General features: G+C 28.8%; 2 protein-coding genes and 1 long non-coding RNA gene across 4 annotated transcripts; 1 reads left to right on the top strand and 2 right to left on the bottom strand.

The window, feature by feature from the left end:
• Positions 1-385: 385 nt before the first annotated feature.
• LOC100573518 (immediate early response 3-interacting protein 1) lies at positions 386-5,776 on the bottom strand. 2 transcript variants are annotated; one of them, XM_008189684.2, is made up of 4 exons: positions 5,466-5,776; positions 4,377-4,600; positions 4,203-4,298; positions 386-624 (listed from the first exon to the last, which is right to left on the bottom strand). In XM_008189684.2, the coding sequence occupies exons 2-4, from the start codon at positions 4,465-4,467 to the stop codon at positions 569-571; spliced, it is 243 nt and encodes an 80-aa protein (XP_008187906.1). In that variant the 5' UTR covers positions 4,468-4,600; positions 5,466-5,776; the 3' UTR covers positions 386-568. The 2 variants fall into 2 exon arrangements, with proteins under 2 accessions (XP_008187906.1, XP_008187905.1); XM_008189683.3 differs by having other exon boundaries at positions 568-624; positions 5,459-5,776.
• Positions 5,777-5,945: 169 nt separating this feature from the next.
• LOC100160347 (bumetanide-sensitive sodium-(potassium)-chloride cotransporter) lies at positions 5,946-15,081 on the top strand. Its single transcript, XM_001943546.5, has 19 exons — positions 5,946-6,325; positions 7,139-7,411; positions 7,475-7,628; positions 7,691-8,040; positions 8,113-8,227; positions 8,306-8,445; positions 9,086-9,235; positions 9,317-9,557; positions 9,623-9,744; positions 9,819-9,954; positions 10,014-10,225; positions 10,311-10,552; positions 10,618-10,793; positions 11,205-11,340; positions 11,411-11,520; positions 11,587-11,701; positions 11,777-11,922; positions 11,986-12,097; positions 13,314-15,081. Exons 2-19 carry the CDS (start codon positions 7,145-7,147, stop codon positions 13,447-13,449), a joined length of 3,060 nt encoding a protein of 1,019 aa, XP_001943581.2. The 5' UTR covers positions 5,946-6,325; positions 7,139-7,144; the 3' UTR covers positions 13,450-15,081.
• Positions 14,572-18,641, bottom strand: LOC103310665. Its single transcript, XR_003839815.1, has 2 exons — positions 16,638-18,641; positions 14,572-16,575 (listed from the first exon to the last, which is right to left on the bottom strand). It is a non-coding gene; the product is annotated as an uncharacterized LOC103310665 (long non-coding RNA).
• Positions 18,642-18,653: the final 12 nt, after the last annotated feature.

Below are 18,653 nucleotides of genomic sequence, written 5' to 3'. Positions count from 1 at the left end.
CCACACACCGGAGTGGTTTTAGCAGCGTTTCTAATCGTTAATAACCAATCTGTTCAACGCGAACACGTGCATAATAATTACGATTACCTATAGCTGATATATATATGTAGATAGTTTATGTGTCCCCTATAATATATATATATAGGTACAACCGCGGCTAAGTAATGTGTGTTACGAAACAAAACTCGCGTATAGTTTCGCGACGGATGCTATTTAACTAATTATTTATAGATTTTTTTTTTTACCGATCCGGCCCAATGGTAATAAATTAGGCATAGGACTTGGATAAACGCGCGCCAGTACGTGGTGGGAAGTACGCTACTATATGGCAAGGTGTTCAAGGTATCGAATAGGAAAACCAATCAAATAAAAACGAGACAAATCCTTTTTTTTAGCAAAGTAATTTATTTATGAAAAGATGCTAAACGCTTTGACACGCACATTGTATAACATATACACATATTATAAATATAAATAAGGGTAATTTTTACAATATTGACCTTAGAAATAACAAGTCACACGAAATATAAACAACATATAGTTTCATTGCAAGCGAATAGAATTTTGATTATCCTGTAAGACTCTTGACAAGTATGATCAGCAGATTGAAAATAATGAGAGGATCTGAAATAAAATTTTAATCATACACATAAATATAAGATATTAAAAAGTATTATATATAAGGCAATTTCGTCAATAATATCTAACACGGTGTATATATATATAATACCATTGATCATAAATAATCAATGATAATAAATAGTGTTTCAACAAACTTATGTACTTGCAAGAGACCGTACAACGAAATGAAAGTAATTTGTTTTTAAATTTAAAACTGTGGAAATAGTCACGGAAATATTAACCATTTGCATTATATAACACGTAGTTACGTCTATACTACAACGCATCTATGACCTAAGGAGTATAATACATTCACAGAATTGTACTCTATCTATATACAACAATATAATATATACATAGTACCTATATATACATACGGCATATACGTTAATTCACATAAGACTTAATTTTACGATGACCCAATTTGAAACACTTCTTTCATCAAATTACAATATTACATTATGATGGTCATAATAACATATTAACATGATATAGATTTTTATTTTTGATATTTTATTATGGAGATAAACGTCTGCAATCGAGGCTACATTATGTAAAACCGTACGTATACCGACATACCGTACTTTTAATGAAGGCAATTACGTATAGGTACAAAAAAGTATCTTATTAATTAGAAACTGTTATATACCTAGTGCAATAAATTTTGTTATTAAACCATATTTTCCAAGCACCTAATACGATCGTAATCCGGAGCCGCATAACTCGCTCCGGTATAATGATCGGGTCAACAAACTGAACAAACTCGAAAAGAAATAACAATAACATTCATTATATTCTACAATAATATTGGGATAAAATACAGTTTAATTGTTGATAGTAGGGATGTATTGGGAGAAGTGGGATACTACTAAAAAATAGGGGTCAATTTAAATTAAATTTATATTAATAAGGTCAATTGTTTTTTTAATAAAAAAAATTTACAATTACCATATGAAAGTATAAGAAAATTAAAATTAAACGATACACACGGTTAAACTATTTATGAGTTTATGAGACAAAACAGTTTTTTTTTAAATTAATAATCTAATGTTTTACTACAACCGAAGCTGTGCACGTAAGCATCTAAAAACAAACAAATTTAGATTTAAAACAGAGGCGTTTTACGTCCGATATCTTTCACACACACTCATAATATTTGTTTATTTAAATATTATTATGTATAATTAATTATTTTGCACCCAATACTAGAAACGCTACCCGGTGTAGGTAGTCAAGTATCGATAAATAACTAAGGACTGCCTATACACAACGCCTTAGTGCAATGTGACGTAAAGCTGCCTAATAATATATTATATAGGCAAAAAGGTTGGCAATCTATTAGATACCCATCCTAATGTCATCAATCTGGAGTCTAGATATATTATGGTCTTAAAATCTAAGCATTAACATTTAGTATGTTATAATAATAGTTGTTTAAAATGTGAGATCACTGACAAATTATAAAAAATTATTTTTTTATAGTATGGATATTAATTGAGAAAGTTAATTATATTTTTTTTTAAGCATTGTGAATTGAATAATCTGTATTTTCGTACTTATGACTCCAGCTCGAAATGCATGCTCAGACCTTTTGTCCAACATTAAATAAATGAATCAGGATTTTTTTAAATTGTACTTTTGGTCCCAGAATTGTATGACTTATTGCCAATAATTATATAGGGTGACAGTCTGATCTGGGTGTAGACCTGGCATGAATATAGAATATTAATATTAATATTCTGAATACATTTATAAATACAATGTTAAAATTAAAACAAACACAATTGAGTAATATTCTGAAAGAACTTAAATTTTGGAAACTATAATGTTCATTACCTAAAGTAGTGAAGTATGCTTTTTTAAGTTAGAAATACATTTTTAATACACTTTTTATTTTCAGTCAGAGTAGTTACTTGATGGACTATCATCCAAAATAAGGACCAGCAAAAATTGATGTCTACTGTTGATAGATATTAATTTTTTATTATTAAGCTAATTACATTTAAAAAATACTAAATATCTATAAATATTTTACTTTTTCAAAATTTCAAAATTTAAGTGGACCACAATAACCACATACTTTATTTTTAGATTACTGGTAGACAAGACTGCATACTAAATTATAGTATGCAACTATAAATTTATCACTCATTCATTCATAACTATTATATGCATTTTGAATATAAAAACTTTTAGCTGGGTACATCAACGATATAACATCATCAAGTTGGTTGTATTTTTTCATTTTTATGGGTAAGTTTCCATGATTTTAAAATGTATGATCATAAAATGACGATCTTAAATAAAATATAATGGTAAGCAGAAATAAAAAATATTGTTTTATAGATTAAATTTAAATATCAGTTGTATAATAGTTGGACAACCTTATTTTAAATAAATAAGATAAATAGATAGTTATCAGAATAAGACTGTATAAGAAAGGATCAATATAAAATTAATATATATATAACAAAAAATGAGTGTACAAAGATATCTTATTGTATACAGAATAAAAGTAAATTATAAAGTAAAATATTAAAAACTAAATTACCATGTTAAAAATAATTTGGTACTTAAAATAAAAATGTACTTATGCATAAAATTCATTTTTAAAAACAAAAGAATTCATAGAATTTATTAAATATTGCAGGACATTTCAGGTTTATAGATGGAATACAATTATTTAAAGAAGTAGAGTCGCGATAACTCAACGTTGAAGGAGAATAAAAATTTGCTTCAAGATATTAAGTATTATTTGAGACATATATATGTAATTTCTAAGGGAATAAAAAAAAAATTTGGTTGTCAAGTTTTTTGAGTTATTGCAACTCGGCTGTAATATAATGCTAATGACATTGTACTAAATTAAGCTGAACCAATAATATTAGCTTTTGGGGGTAAGTACTTAAGTATGTAGAAGATGTTAAACTATTAACTTTATAAAAACAATGAAAAGTTAGGTATATTTCAGAAACAAATATTATAAATAGTTCAGCAACATTAAAAATATAGGTCTTTAATCTGCATACATTTTATAGTAGGTTTTAGGTGGAATAGTATATTACAGACTTAGTGGTTCTTAATTTTTGTGACATATGGATCCTTGTATGATCTTTGAGGCCATAATCCCGAATTTAAGAGTAAAAAAGTTTAATTCTTATAACTTAATTTTTAATAACATTTGTATATTTTTTACACAAATGTTTCTTTTTTCATTGCAAACAATCTAGAAATATCCTTAATAATTCAATAAAAATAAATAATAATAATGATGGTTATAATATATTATGCAATATATGTTTATATTATGTGTGTGTATGACAAGAAAAATGATAAAGTCGTGGATCCCCAACAAGAGTGTTGCAGACCACAGGTTAAGAAACGATTGTGTATTATATAATAATATTATGTACACAATATGTGGACCCAATTTTTGATAATGTATTTTTATGAACCTATCCAGTAAAAATAAATAACAGTACCTATTGGTGGAACAAATGTTTAGAATCATAATGATTCACCTTAATTTACATTGAAAAACTAGACTTTCGGCTCAGTAGTGAGGCCATCAGTATACTTACATTTGACGACTGTACGAATAGACTTCATGAGTGACAGTATCTGCGTTTTCGTAGTTGGCATGTCCTCAAACTCTCGGTTCACCGTGGACCAGCCGTCTAAAAAAACCAAATGGTGTAAATAACTAATGACATTCCTAATTATATGGGTCGAGTGCTCGGTGACCGGGTACTTACACTTGGCTAGAACCCTGTCTTCGTTCAGGATGCATATGGCATTCAGGCACAATAGCGAGGCCTCAAGCAAGGTCCACAACGAAAATCCCATGTCTGTCGCACGTCAGTACGTCACCCGACGGGGCAGCCAGATGATGGTATGCAGACGCGGAAATGACCGGATTACCGGAAATATATTCGAATATCGAAATCCCGTTGTCGAAGTCTGATGAAAACACTAAAATCTGGAATCATGATAACTACTAACTATATAGGTATAAGATATGACAGCATCTTCGCCACATGCATATTGTTATGCACGATTTAAGATAGTACTATCTTAAATCGTGTTGTTACCACAAAATGTGTTGTTACGTCATCCACCAAGGGTTGTTATCACTAATTTTTGTTGACATTTAAATTAACTGATAATTTATTATTCATGCAATTAACCGTTATTATTTATTACCCTGTCGAAGTAAAACAATTTTTAAATTATTATTATATTGGTAATCATAATTCATAATACTCGATCATGGAACTTTTAGTACCTATATCTGTAATTATTTAATTAATTAATTAATCAGATCATCGTGTATGATTACATTATTGTTCTATGATTACATCTAAGTATAGACTAATTTATAGGTCTATACATCCACATACATCTAAACTCTAAAGCCGCGTACACACTTGTAACATTTGCGCGTAACATCCTTTGATGCGGCCAAATTTACCGACAATCGGTGGAACGGTGTTGCGGCGTAACAGACAATGTCACACGTGTGTATGCGGCTTTAGGCCTAAGCTGTGGTGAAGTCAATGGCATATAAAAAGTACTAGCCATGACAAAATAGATCTATTTTGTCATGCTAATAATGATGTATCGTGTTTACAGGTAATCCCAATTTGTCAATACCTATAAATTGAAATTTAAGTTTTTAAGGATGTTAAAAACAGGCCAATTTATATAGGTACAATATGAATATTTATCAAATACATTAGTAATTACATGGTCTTTTTGTATATATTTAACTACAATAATTCTGACTCACGGTCTTTCCAACAAGACGTACTTATTTTCATAATAATTATGTACTTACTACTTACTAGTCAGTTAGGTATTACTTATCTCAAGAGGACGTTGCACTGGTATTTGTTATCTTACAATTGCATTACACAGCAGATTTACGCTCAGCAGATTACGTTTAAATTCGGTAGTTTAAAGATTAGATTGCTTAGAATGTTTAGATAGTTTGAATAGACCTTTTATGAAACATGGTTAATTATAACTTATTATTTAGTCATGCATGAAGTCGCGCGCGTTATCACACTACGTGTCCCGTCTGTTATCGGCGTAAACGACGATGAAGCATTTGAAATTAATGGCGGGCAAATTTCTTCCATGTTCGTAAGTCCTCTTATCGGTATCGCGTTCTAACCTACGTTTGCAGACCAAGTGATAACGACGAACCTACGACGACGGAATGTCGGGGTCGAGACTTTCGTTTATTTGGGTATAACAACTTTGCGTTTACGATTTTACGAACCCATAGGTATTAATGACGAGAAAATATAATTAAGAACGAATAAGTACCTTTTAATCACCATTAATATACTGTTTCGTTGCGATTATTATTAATTTTATCGTCGTCCGAACGCCGGTCGGGCGTGAAGTGCGAGTCGTGTCCGTCGCCGTTTCGACTGTTTCGTGTTTGTTTTTGTTCGAGAACAACGGAAATATGTGCCCGTCACGCCGCCCGTGTACGTAGCGTGAGCACGCGCTCGCCCGCTCCTCCGAATCTCCCGACCGGCCCAGTCATCGCCTCTGCACGTGCACCATACACACACCGAGTGAGGCGATGTTGCGACGTTGTTGAGCTCGCCTCATCGTCGAAAACTGCGACGGACTTTAGCCAGAAGAAATTGCTCCTTAAGGTGGTTGCCCAACGGATACGCTCCTCGATCAGGTAAATTGTTGTCGGTTGTTTCTCGCCAGTCACATCATTCGCACTTCTTTAAGCTACACTCCATATCCACTTGACAGCCGCGTTTATGCGGTGCTGTATTATGTAAGATGAAGGATATTGTGCATTAGGGGTGACACACGTTATTGTTACCTTTAAAAGTATTTTTCACTATTTGTACCGATCACCTCGTCGCTGTTCCCAATACGGTCAACAATGTACCGGTACAAGGTCTAAACTTACAGTCCTCCAAACGATATGTCTAATGGTCTTCTATTAGTTTTTGATCAACTGCACTTTATGAAATTCGGCATAATTTTTGTTTTATTATGTACCTATCTGTGGATAATCAATTTTTGTGCATGATATATTGACTTGATTAATTTACCCAGTAAAGAATACCTTTAATAACGACCTATTTTTTTTTTTTTAATGACTGCAATAAATTGATTTAGTATTATTTATTTAAGTTGAATTATTTCCTTTACCTATATAAATTTTATAGTAGGTAGGTATACCAATATGTCTAGATATAATAAATTACCTATTATAATACAAATAGTATGAGTTGTAAATATTTTGCCAATGATGAATAAATGTAATTTGAATAAAAAATAAACAGGTAGGTAATATGATATTAGTTATATTTTATGTCATTTCTTACTCATCTAGTTTAAGTCTGAGGCAAACAAGTAGCTAAGAAATGTAATAAGTACCTACTTGATATATTTAACTATGTATTTACCTACCTGGGTATACCTATGAGATAATTTGTGCTTATTAATTATTTTATTAACATGTATAAATTTTTTTTAGATAAAAATGGAGTCTGAATCAAATGATGTTGAGTTGAAAAGTGTCGTTTCAGATACAAAACGCACTAGGTTTCAAGTAAATTTGGTGGATTGTGAAACTCCTCCAAGGCTGCGATTAGATAGTGCTTCATCGGAAGATAATAAATATAAAAGTTTTCGACAGTTAACACGTGAAGCATTACCAAGATTGGATAATTACAGAAATATTATGTCGGTGCATGTTGCATGCAGACCTACTCTGGATGAACTGCATAATTGTGATTTGGCTGAAAAAGTATGTATATTTTCTTAATAAAAATTACATATCATTTTATAATATATTTATTAATTGTTATAGAACATGGAAGCTCATGAAAATGAACCAAGTAGACCAACAAAGAAGAAACATGAAGAGGGATGGATTCAAGGAGTTCTTATCCGTAACCTGGTACAAATATGGGGTCTCATGTTATTTTTAAGAGTAGCATGGGTTGTTTGTACTACTGGTTTAAGTAATATAACTTTATTTTTTCACATTATCATTAATGGGAATTAAAATAAAAAAAAAAATCAGTTTCAGGAATTGTTATAATATTATTTGGTGGTGCTATCACAACTATAACGGCCTTATCTATGTCTGCAATTAGTACAAACGGTGTATTGAAGGAAGGCGGAACTTATTTTATGATATCTCGTTCACTTGGCCCAGAATTTGGTGCTTGCATTGGTGTAATCTATTCTATAGCATTGGCTGCCGCATGTGCAATGCATATGGTTGGATTTTGTGAAATGGTGCAGATTATCATGAAGTCATTTAATTTATTTATACTGGATGGTGAGGTACAAGATATGAGAATTCTTGGAATATGTTTAACAGCTGCATTGCTATGTGCAACATTAGGTGGCATTCGGTCACGCATTCAGGTTAATAAATACATTGTTACTTAAATATATATATTATTAATCTACCATTTTTTTGGTTGTTAATATGTTTAGGTGCATGCAGCTGTGCTAATTCTTATAATCGCAGCAATTTTAGATGTATTTATAGGAGCTATTTATGGGCCAAAGACTGATTCTGAAAAAAACCAAGGTTTCATTGGTTTTAGCTGTAAGAAAAATTAATGATAGTACAAACCTTGTATAGTTGTATTACTTCATAACCAAAAATATATTATTATTTTTTTAGGGGTCGCAATTAATTATAACATTTTTAAGAATTTTGAAACTTTTGATGATTGGTGTAAAAGTTTTTGGTATGGGTTTAGTATATTTTTTCCAGCAGTATCTGGGTTTTTAGCTGGAACAAATAAATCAGGCGAATTAAAGGTAATTTAAATTATTATATTTTGTTTGAAATCATTTAATGTAATACACAACATCATACTTTATTTAAATATAAAATCACTGAATATTTGTATATATCTATGCTCAGTCTCAGAAAAAGTGCAATATTATACTGATTATAAAAATATACACAAAATATTTGACAATGGCATCATCAATCAACTTTAAGTGAATTAACTATTCTAGAATATTCAACCAACCATTATATTATTATCATTGTACCTATACTTAGATAAATAATAGTTGTGAAGTTCAGTGTAGTTAGGTTTAACCTATTACCACTCGCACATAGTAAATATTCACCTCAGACAAACTAAAATGCTTTTTTAAAACTAACATAATATTAGTCTGTCTATAACTGTTAGTACCTTCTAATAACATAATATAGGTTTATATTTCTTGTTATTATTGTTATTGTCATTGTCATTTTTTTTCTATATATTTTGGTATAAAAAAAAAAAGGGTATTTTTACCTCGCGCGAGTGCATGAGCCATCAAAAACCATACAATTGGTAACTGGCTAATATAAGAACTACTAGTAACCACTTTTGAGACAGAGTATGATTAAGTCATATTATAGCAGAAATAAACTAATTTTTTGATTTTTATTTGCTATATCTAGGATTCATTAAGAGCAATACCAAGAGGTTCCTTAACATCTATTTTTATTTCTTCTTCCATTTATATTAGTATAGCAATTTTGGTTGGTTCAACATTTGTAGATCAAGATCCATTTTATAAATCTAAGTTTGATGATCCTAATGAACACTATGTAAGTTTTTAGGCCTACCTATATAAAAGTAAAATATTTTTTAAAATGTATTGTTTATTTTATTTTGATAACAATTTTTAGGCAGTCAATCGGACTATTGGACTTATAGCATTTTTTAGCCCATTAGTATACGCATGTATCTTGGCCTCAACATTAACAGCCTCATTTTCTTCATTTTTAGCTGCTCCAAAAGTATTTCAAATGTTATGCAATGATAGAATTTACAATAATCTTACATGGTTTGGATTTAGTAATAAATCAGGGGAACCAATAAGAGCTGATATATTGACTACAATAATTGTTTTGCTGTTTATACTTCCCGGTACTATAAATGATATAATTTGTGTATTCAATTATTGTTAATAACAATGCATTTGGTACTTATAGGTAACTTGAATGCAATATTACCGTCAATATCAAATATATTTCTTAGTGTCTATGCATTGATAAACTTCAGTACATTTCATGCATCTTTAGTTAAACCAATTGGATGGCGTCCTACTTTTAAGGTAAAGCAACTATAATTAACATTTATTCAAATCAGTAAAATATTTTAATTCAAACATTTTTATTTCCATTTCAGTTGTATAATATGTGGTTAAGTTTAGGTGGTTCAATGTTATGTGTATTATTGATGTTTGTCATTAGCTGGGGAACAGCTCTGGTGACATTGGGAGCTATATTAGCTTTGTACTTAATAGTATCATATCAAAAACCAGGTAATTATATTGATTTAGATATAAAAAATAAACAAGTATTAAGAAATGATTTATTTCAGATGTCAATTGGGGTACAAGTACCCAAGCTCAAACTTACAAACAAGCCTTAATGGCTGTTCACAATCTTATCAGGGTGGAAGATCATGTCAAAAACTTTAGGCCTCAACTACTTATACTTACTGGAATGGCATCTTCTAGACCATCATTAGTTGATTTTGGACATCTCATCACAAAAAATTTGTCATTACTTGTGTGTGGAAATATTATCAAAGTATGTTTGTATATTAAGTTAAAAAAATATTGAAACTAATTATATTTTAAACAAAATTATAGTATCTAAAATCTTATATTTTTAGGCTCCATCTTCACAAAAGTTACTCGAAATTTATTCAAAACGTGCTATAAATTGGTTATGTTACCACAAAATCAAAGGATTTTATGTACAAATAGATGGTACTAATTTTGATGATGGTGCTAAAAGTTTAATGCAAACAGTTGGTTTAGGCAAACTGAAACCAAACATTGTTTTGTTAGGTTATAAGAGCAATTGGTTCAAATGTAGTTCTCAAAATTTAAATATGTATTTCAATGTGTTACAGTATGTATACACTGATTTTGAGCTATAACTTATAATTAATCATGAATTATTTTGGAATTTTTTAGTAAAGCTTTAGATATTCATATGGCTGTATGTATATTGCGTGTCAAATCTGGTCTAAATTTTTCGAATTCCATTCTCATTGATGAAATGCAACTTGATATGATGGTGAACCGTAAAGCATCATACCTTTCAGAAGAACCATTTTTACATAGTAGATCACAGTCAATGTCTACTGTTAGTAAGTATTAAGTTATGTTTTTTAAGAATGTGTTATAGTAAACATTTTTGCCTTTAACTGATTTTACTTTGATCTAAATTGTATTCTGTAGTAGTTATGTATTTAAATTGCTATTCATACTGATTACGTCTCAAAGAATATTGAACAATTAACTTTTTGTTAAGAGTTCATGTTTAATATTTTATCTCTAAAAGAATTATTAATGTATTAGTCATTAATATTCTTGTTTTGATATGAATTTTATTAGTATTAAAATCCTTTTTAATTTGATTCTGAAATTATAATTAATTTACTTATAATAATAATAATAATAATAATAATAATTTATTATATATTTAATATTTTACATTTATGTACATATTTAACAATTTAACAAATTTAAAATTATACCTAGTTAATTTTTTTCTACAGCTGATAAAAATGACAGCGATGAAGAAAATGAATTATTAAACAAAGAAACATCTACATCATTGAATAAACAATGCACTGATGATAAAGTTGATGATCAACCAAAATTAAATAAAAACCAAAAAGTCAATATTGTCAAGTAAATTTTTAAGAATTATTTCATAATGTTAAAATAAATGAATAATGAATTTATACTTATTATATTACAGAGGAACTGATGGTTATGATTTACCCAAAGACATTATGAATGAGATAACCAGGTTTCAACGTAAACAAAAGAAAGGTTCAATTGATGTTTGGTGGTTATATGATGATGGAGGTAAAGTTTAAATATTCACTGCTTGTAATATTTTATAATATTTGTATTTCAATTTGTTTAATTAAGGCCTTACATTACTTTTACCATATATCTTAAGCACGAGAGGTAATTGGTCATCTTGTAAATTGAGAGTTTTTACTATAGCTAATAAAAAAGATCAATTGGAATTTGAACAAAGAAGGTGAAACATTTTTTAACTATTTAATAATTTACTATTATATATTTTTATGTTATTTTAATGTTTGGTCTCTTGTAGTATTGCTAGTCTATTAGCCAAATTCCGTATTGATTATTCAGACTTGTTAGTAATAACAGACCTTATGAGGAAACCACATGAAGAAACATTAGCTTTTTATGATGCACTGATTAAAAGTTATAAGCCTAAAGGACCAAACAGTGAAAGTATGGAATATTGTAATACAAAAAAAAATTATACCTTATTAATATATAAATTCACTTTTGTAGATGATGGTATTAAAGAGTCTGAGTTAACAGCAATGAAAGAAAAAACAAACCGTCATCTTCGGTTAAGAGAGCTACTTTTAGAAAATTCACAAGAAGCAAATTTAATTGTAATGTAAGTAGTACCAAGCTTCGGAATAGTTTAATAAGTGGTAACCAAAATTTATAGTTCTTGTGTGTTGATGCAACTAATATAAAATTATCATAGATTTATAAAAATAGCTTATAATATATTATAATTTTAGAGTATTGAATAATTTTATTTTATGAAATTGGTAGCTTATTAATTATTTATCAGGTTAAATGTATAATAAAATACAGGGAAATAGTATTTATTATACTTTTATTTGAATGAGTTATTTGATATAATCTCTAGTTATAAAAATTTAATATCCGTTAAAATATACGATCATAATATAAAATAAAAACACCATAATATACAATAAAGTGTTAAAAATTATAAAATATAAAAATTTGTTTAAATCTTAAAAACTATTAAACTAAACTTGTTTATGAGTGCTATGTTTGATTCCGAATTACACAGTACATTTTATTGTAAATGCCCCCTTTTGTTACACATTTGATTCATTTTGTACTCTTAAAAATAATTATGAATAATTCCGAATGCTGTAAATCAGCTGTTGCTATAATTCTTAGGTTAGAAATTTAATCAAAACATTCTTAATAGTTTTTATTTATAGTAAATTTTCAGACCAGACCATACTGAATAATATTAGTAGTTTTAATATTCATAAAAAAAATACTCCAATAAAATATTTAGGTACATTTAATTGTTCTAATTCATTACACTAGTAATTAGTATTGGATCCATTGATAAAATGATAAAACCATCTCTGCGTTTTTAAACAGCTTTTATAATTTAATTTGGTTTATCTTTTCTTTTAATAACAATAGATAGGTACCAAATTTAGTATTTAACAAATCTGTCTTTCTTTTTTTCTGTTATTCAAAAAATTTTTTAATTGGAATTTTGTACATAGTTATTGAATGTGATAATCGTATCATTTATTTTTTTAAAGAATAATATAATGTGACCGATTCTTAAGTTTAACAGTAAATTAACAATTGTAATAAATATTATATTAACAGCGTGATAGATAAGAATGAATAAAATATAACTAGGTCAAATATACATTTTATAATTTACCAATAATTTTTGGATATTTCATAAAATAACTGATTCATTCAATGCTTTAACTGGAAACATATTATATGTTTATCTATATTTATAAACAATATTTAATTAATTAAGCACAATTAAACCATAAGATCATACTATATGATTTAAAAATTGATTGTATTGTTAACAGGACTTTACCAATGCCCAGAAAAAATGTAGTACCAGCATCTTTGTATATGTCCTGGCTAGAGACGTTGACGCAAGGTATGCCTCCATTTCTTTTGGTGCGGGGCAACCAAAACTCCGTACTTACATTTTATTCTTAAGCATCTTTCGCTCAAGTACTGTTCCTCTATTAAATACCGGTAAAGTGATGTTAAGTAATAATATTTAAGTAAATTGAAAAACAACAATTTAACCTGACTCGTTGGCACAAACCACGTTTTATTATTTTTTTATCACAATATAAGTGTTTTTTTTAAAGTAATAATAATAATAAGTTCTTCTTTGTATACAATTTAATAATTCATTAATTTGCAAAATATTTTATGTGTAATACTGTAAAATTGTAATTAATTAATTAATTCAAAAATATGCTATAAATTAAACACATTTTGCACGATTAAATTTTTATTTTTTAAAGAATCTCATTTAAATTTTATATATAATACATTTATATGTATAAATAATATATTATGGCATAATGCTTAATATATTTGGCATACTATAATCATTTCGAGTAATTGATGCATAGTTTTCAGTTTTGGTTTTCTGATGGAAGTGTTTTCTTTCTTCAATTTATAATTTACTTAACTTCAAATATTTCATTTACAATATAATAATAAAACGTATTAAACCCTGTTTTTAGTCAACATATCAATCATTTAATCTTGATTTTAAATGGAACATCTGCTTACTGTAATTTATATTAATTATTGATTTTAATATTTTCTCTTAAAATTGTAATGTTTCTCAAAAGAAATTTGTTCATACATTCTGTATACAATTAAAAAAATCATTAGAATTACAAATTAATCAATTTTCAACATAATCAGATCTGAATTTATAATTTTTGTACGTGAGAATCTTCTATTTTTATGAATGAATTTAATTAATTATAGTCAATATGAACTGGTATAAAAATCATTATTTAATTATTTAAATGTTTTGAATCAGGTATTGTTACTATGCATTTTAACTGGATAATTATTATTACTTTTTTTTATTTACTTTTTTTAATTAACTAAAACACAATTATACAGGATTACATAACGTGTTTAATGTCCATTTGTGTATGCATAATTTTTAAATATTTTTAAAATTTGATTATCATAAAATCTGATGAACTACTGTAAATAAAGTTTAATGTTAGAACTAATCAACATCTAATATAATGATTATTTGGTCGTAATTTTTTACTATTTTTTATTTTTAAATATTGTCCAATGTCATAATATAATATATGGTTGTACATTTATTATTTAAATGAAAAAATATCAGTTGTTATTGTGTTACGGAGCTTTAAAATTGTTTAAACATCAGATGTATTCTAGTCATACTATGGAAACAAAATTTTACCTACTTTTCAACTTACTATCATTGCACATTTAATGAACCTGTACAGAAATTTACAGTTTTGTTTACAACATAATATAAGATGTATAATACAACTAATTAATATTATTAGAATTGAGATATCTGTGATCAATCCACAAATTAATTCAGTTTATATAATTTTTTGGTTTTTTTCATTGTGGCCTTTAACAACAACGCTCAATTTGTGCTCAACGAAATCATTTATGTATATTTTTGAGAACATAATTTATTGTGCTAATAAAATTTATATATTTTAGTAGAAATATATTTTTTATAAATCGTAATATAAGTAAATTATACATGACTAATTATCTAAGTTTGACACTCCAGCAATAAAAAAAAGACTTATTTTTAGAAATGTATATGAATATTGTTTTCATTAATATATATATATATATTTGTATATTGTGTATACGAATAAATATTTTGATTTATCTAACATATTTAATTTAATTATTCACCTTGGTATCTTTAATTGTGATAAATATGAAGAATTATTACATTATTTCAATTGATGCTATGTTGTTCATGGGAAACCTATAAAATTCAAAATGATTGTGTCACCTCCGAAAAACCTCAATTTTCAATTATATTAAATTTGTTTTGTTCATTGACTGTCTAAATGTTATTTATTTTAATGCTTATTAATGCTTTATTTTATGCATATTCCTTCTTACATTCAAACAAAGATTATCGTAAAAATGCCGCCAAGACCTCATCACAAGAAATTAATGATTCTACTTTTCAATTTCTGGCAGATTTTCCAAGTAGGTAGGTAATAAGTACTGCAGATGGTACAACAATATGGTATACTGGTATACAATGCGTGTTACCTAGTGTTCAGTGGCCATTACAACATAATTTTTTAATGCGAGAATTCTTAATGGATGGCATGTTATAATATACGCACGCACACAATATACCGAGGAACCGTAACGGTTTTGTTGCTGTAATAATAAAATTATTGGTAGAACATATTTTGCGCGTCCTACCTATACCATAATAACATCACGTCTCGGTGAATTAGTCTACTATTGTGATATTATCATAGAATATACTGGGCCCTACTACGATATTATTTGGCAATTTGCCTCGTGGCAATTTTCTTTTCGTATAAATCCATATTATAACATGCCTATTGCCTACTATTATTATTATATTTCTGCCGTCCAGCTGTTATGGTATTGTCATGGTTTTTTCTCCGTGCAGGAGTAATACCTATATATTATCACGCAAACGCATATTTTTAATACCTACTTATTCGGTCGAGACATCATGGGAATGTCTATGGCCTATACCCATATAGTATAACTTTACTGTATACTTAATGCATAATATACATTATTAATGTATTATGTAGATTATATAGGTCTATAGTTTCCCTCCGGAAAACAGTTTAAAATCCTCTCGATACCTAAATAAATAAACACGATGTAGACCGTAGAAGAAGAGTCTCTAGATCGAGCGAGGTTATGATTTGCGTCAAATGCAATGGTATTTCTTGCATCTCGTTAGTCTGATACTATATCTCCTTCAGGTTGTGTGATAGGACATAGTGGAATATCAAATTCATAAATAATTGTCATGGCTCGAAAATAGGATAATATTCAACCGCGATTTTCACGAGTTCAACACTGAGCGTTGTAAACAACATAATAGGCCCACACTTATATAACCACGCCATTTAGGTAGGTGTCTTACTCACGTTTTTAAATTTACATTGTTTGAGATCCGTATACACACGTCTCCAAAGCTACAAAACTTTTGTTCGAAGCCGTAATGCCTCCTCCTTATACTCAGTCGGTAGACGGTAGTTACATTCGAACGAAGTTAATTCATCATTGCAACGGAACATCCTATTTTATGTACCAGGTACTTCAATATAATAATATGACCTAGATAAGGCTATAGTGCTTACGTGGCCGCAGCTATTTGCATGTATAATATACCGACCGATTGGCAGCTAAATATACCAGCCTTGGTTTATCATGACCGACTAGGTATCGTGATTATTGTTTTCTTCATACTTACATCGTTGTTATGGTAACAAATATAATGTACACAACGAAATCAGACATTACTCTCGGCTAGGCGTTAGATAACTATTAATATAACAATGTAATTTTGTAGTTTTGCATATTGAACGTTTCCCGAATAATGTCTCACAATTTATTGCACAAATGACACGAACTTTTTTTCGGCCGCCGCCGACTGCAGCACATACTGACGACGTCGTGTCTCTAATGTCCGTGTGCATAATCGACTTGCGTGTCACTTAAGACATAGTTTGACGTATCTTATGCGTGACACATATACATATTGACTCTGCATAATATACGGACATGATTTACAAGATATTATACACCTCTTCGGTGCTTAGTGTATCATTACCTACCTCATTAGTCATTGCGGCGTCTCCCATTCTCGCACTTCCCCCGGCCTCGCCAAACCAAATTTGAAGCATATTATGTATTATGTATTCATATATTATGCTGACTAATGAAATCTGGGCAATTTTCGACTTTAATAACTGTATATAGGTACGTGATAATAATACTGTAACCCATGCAACACAGACATTTTGATAATTTATTTAACTACCCGAAAGTAAAACGAAAACAAAATAGGTACCTACGTTTTACGATTAAGTTAGGGTTAGCGTTACATTTTTTATAGAATTTATTATGTAATTAATGAACCAGCATTTTTGTTTTTAAGACGGTATATATAATCTGTACCATAAGCTACATTAGGTATATAACATAAAATATACACACAAGTAAGACAGCGAATCCCCCGGAGGGAGAAGCCAGTGAGGCTATTATATTATATACTATTATAGCAATAAACTAATAAGTGATGAAACTTGTAATATCAAAATGTAGCCGATAAAATGTTTTATTTCATGGAATATCAACTGTTTTTAGGTATAAGTGAATTGAGGATAATCGAAAAACCGATTGAAAATAATATTTACGATTTACAATATTCGATCACCGTCTGAGAATACACTCGATATACACTAGATCGAAAACCAGCAATCGAATAGACTTTTTTGATCGAAAAGAGAGAGCCATTCGATCGATCTTTTCGATTGATTTGAGAATAGGCCCCCAGATTCTTAAACAGAAAAAACTAAGCATAATAATTAGCTCATTAAAGAATGATAATACTGCAGAGGCCACCAATTTATTAATAATTAAAAAATCTCTACAAAAAAATGAATAGTTGAATTCTTAAAAAAGTGATATGTCCGCAGGCAAATACATTTCAGAAGACAAAAAAATTTAAAAAAATTATACACTAGGAACTTATATTAAAAAAAAAACAAACTACAATCACCAGCTTCTTAAACAAAAAAAACTATTTTCGATAATGAGAAGAATAATTTTTCAGATGGCACTTATAATCAATTTTTAAAATCTCTACAAAGAATAGATCTCATGGAATTATTGAACTATTTCGCAAGTTCTAACTGCAGATAATAGATAAACGATGACAGGTAGGTAAAAATAAATTTCAATATAGCTTTCTCAATGGGCTCCGACCAAATACAATTTCCTATCAGAAATCACCCTTGACCCTTAGAAATGAAGACTGAATCATTTTTTTGCTATAAAACTTGTACGCATAGGTACACAAAAATAACACACGTCATTGTAAAATCAATAAGTCCATTGTTTCACTCAGAATCTAAAAGACTTAACCTGAAAGTATAAAATGAGCACTGCAGATCTGATACGAATCGAAACACAAATCCTTGTTCAAATATTATAGTTTAATATTATATTATAACTTCGCGTATACGGACTTGGAAAAATAAACGGGCCCGAAATCCTAACGATTGTTGAAGGTTAGGTTATTTACTGAATACAAATTGGAGTATTTTCTATTGGTACTTATAAAAAAAAATATAGTAATATTGTACCTACCT

The sequence above is a fragment of the Acyrthosiphon pisum genome, chromosome A3, assembly GCF_005508785.2.
Source record: "Acyrthosiphon pisum isolate AL4f chromosome A3, pea_aphid_22Mar2018_4r6ur, whole genome shotgun sequence".
Classification (NCBI taxonomy): Eukaryota; Metazoa; Arthropoda; class Insecta; order Hemiptera; family Aphididae; genus Acyrthosiphon; species Acyrthosiphon pisum.
Note: the sequence above shows the minus strand (reverse complement) of the source record. Positions and strands in the feature narration are given on the sequence as shown.

Coding starts and splice junctions, on each gene's coding strand:
- LOC100573518 (XM_008189684.2), bottom strand. CDS start 4,467: ATGGGATTTTCGTTGTGGACCTTGCTTGAGGCCTCGCTATTGTGCCTG. Junction 4,299..4,376: donor AGACAGGGTTCTAGCCAAGT/GTAAGTACCCGG, acceptor TGGTTTTTTTAG/ACGGCTGGTCCACGGTGAAC. Junction 625..4,202: donor TATTCGTACAGTCGTCAAAT/GTAAGTATACTG, acceptor ATTTTATTTCAG/ATCCTCTCATTATTTTCAAT.
- LOC100160347 (XM_001943546.5), top strand. CDS start 7,145: ATGGAGTCTGAATCAAATGATGTTGAGTTGAAAAGTGTCGTTTCAGAT. Junction 8,446..9,085: donor ATAAATCAGGCGAATTAAAG/GTAATTTAAATT, acceptor TGCTATATCTAG/GATTCATTAAGAGCAATACC. Junction 9,558..9,622: donor TTTGCTGTTTATACTTCCCG/GTACTATAAATG, acceptor TGGTACTTATAG/GTAACTTGAATGCAATATTA.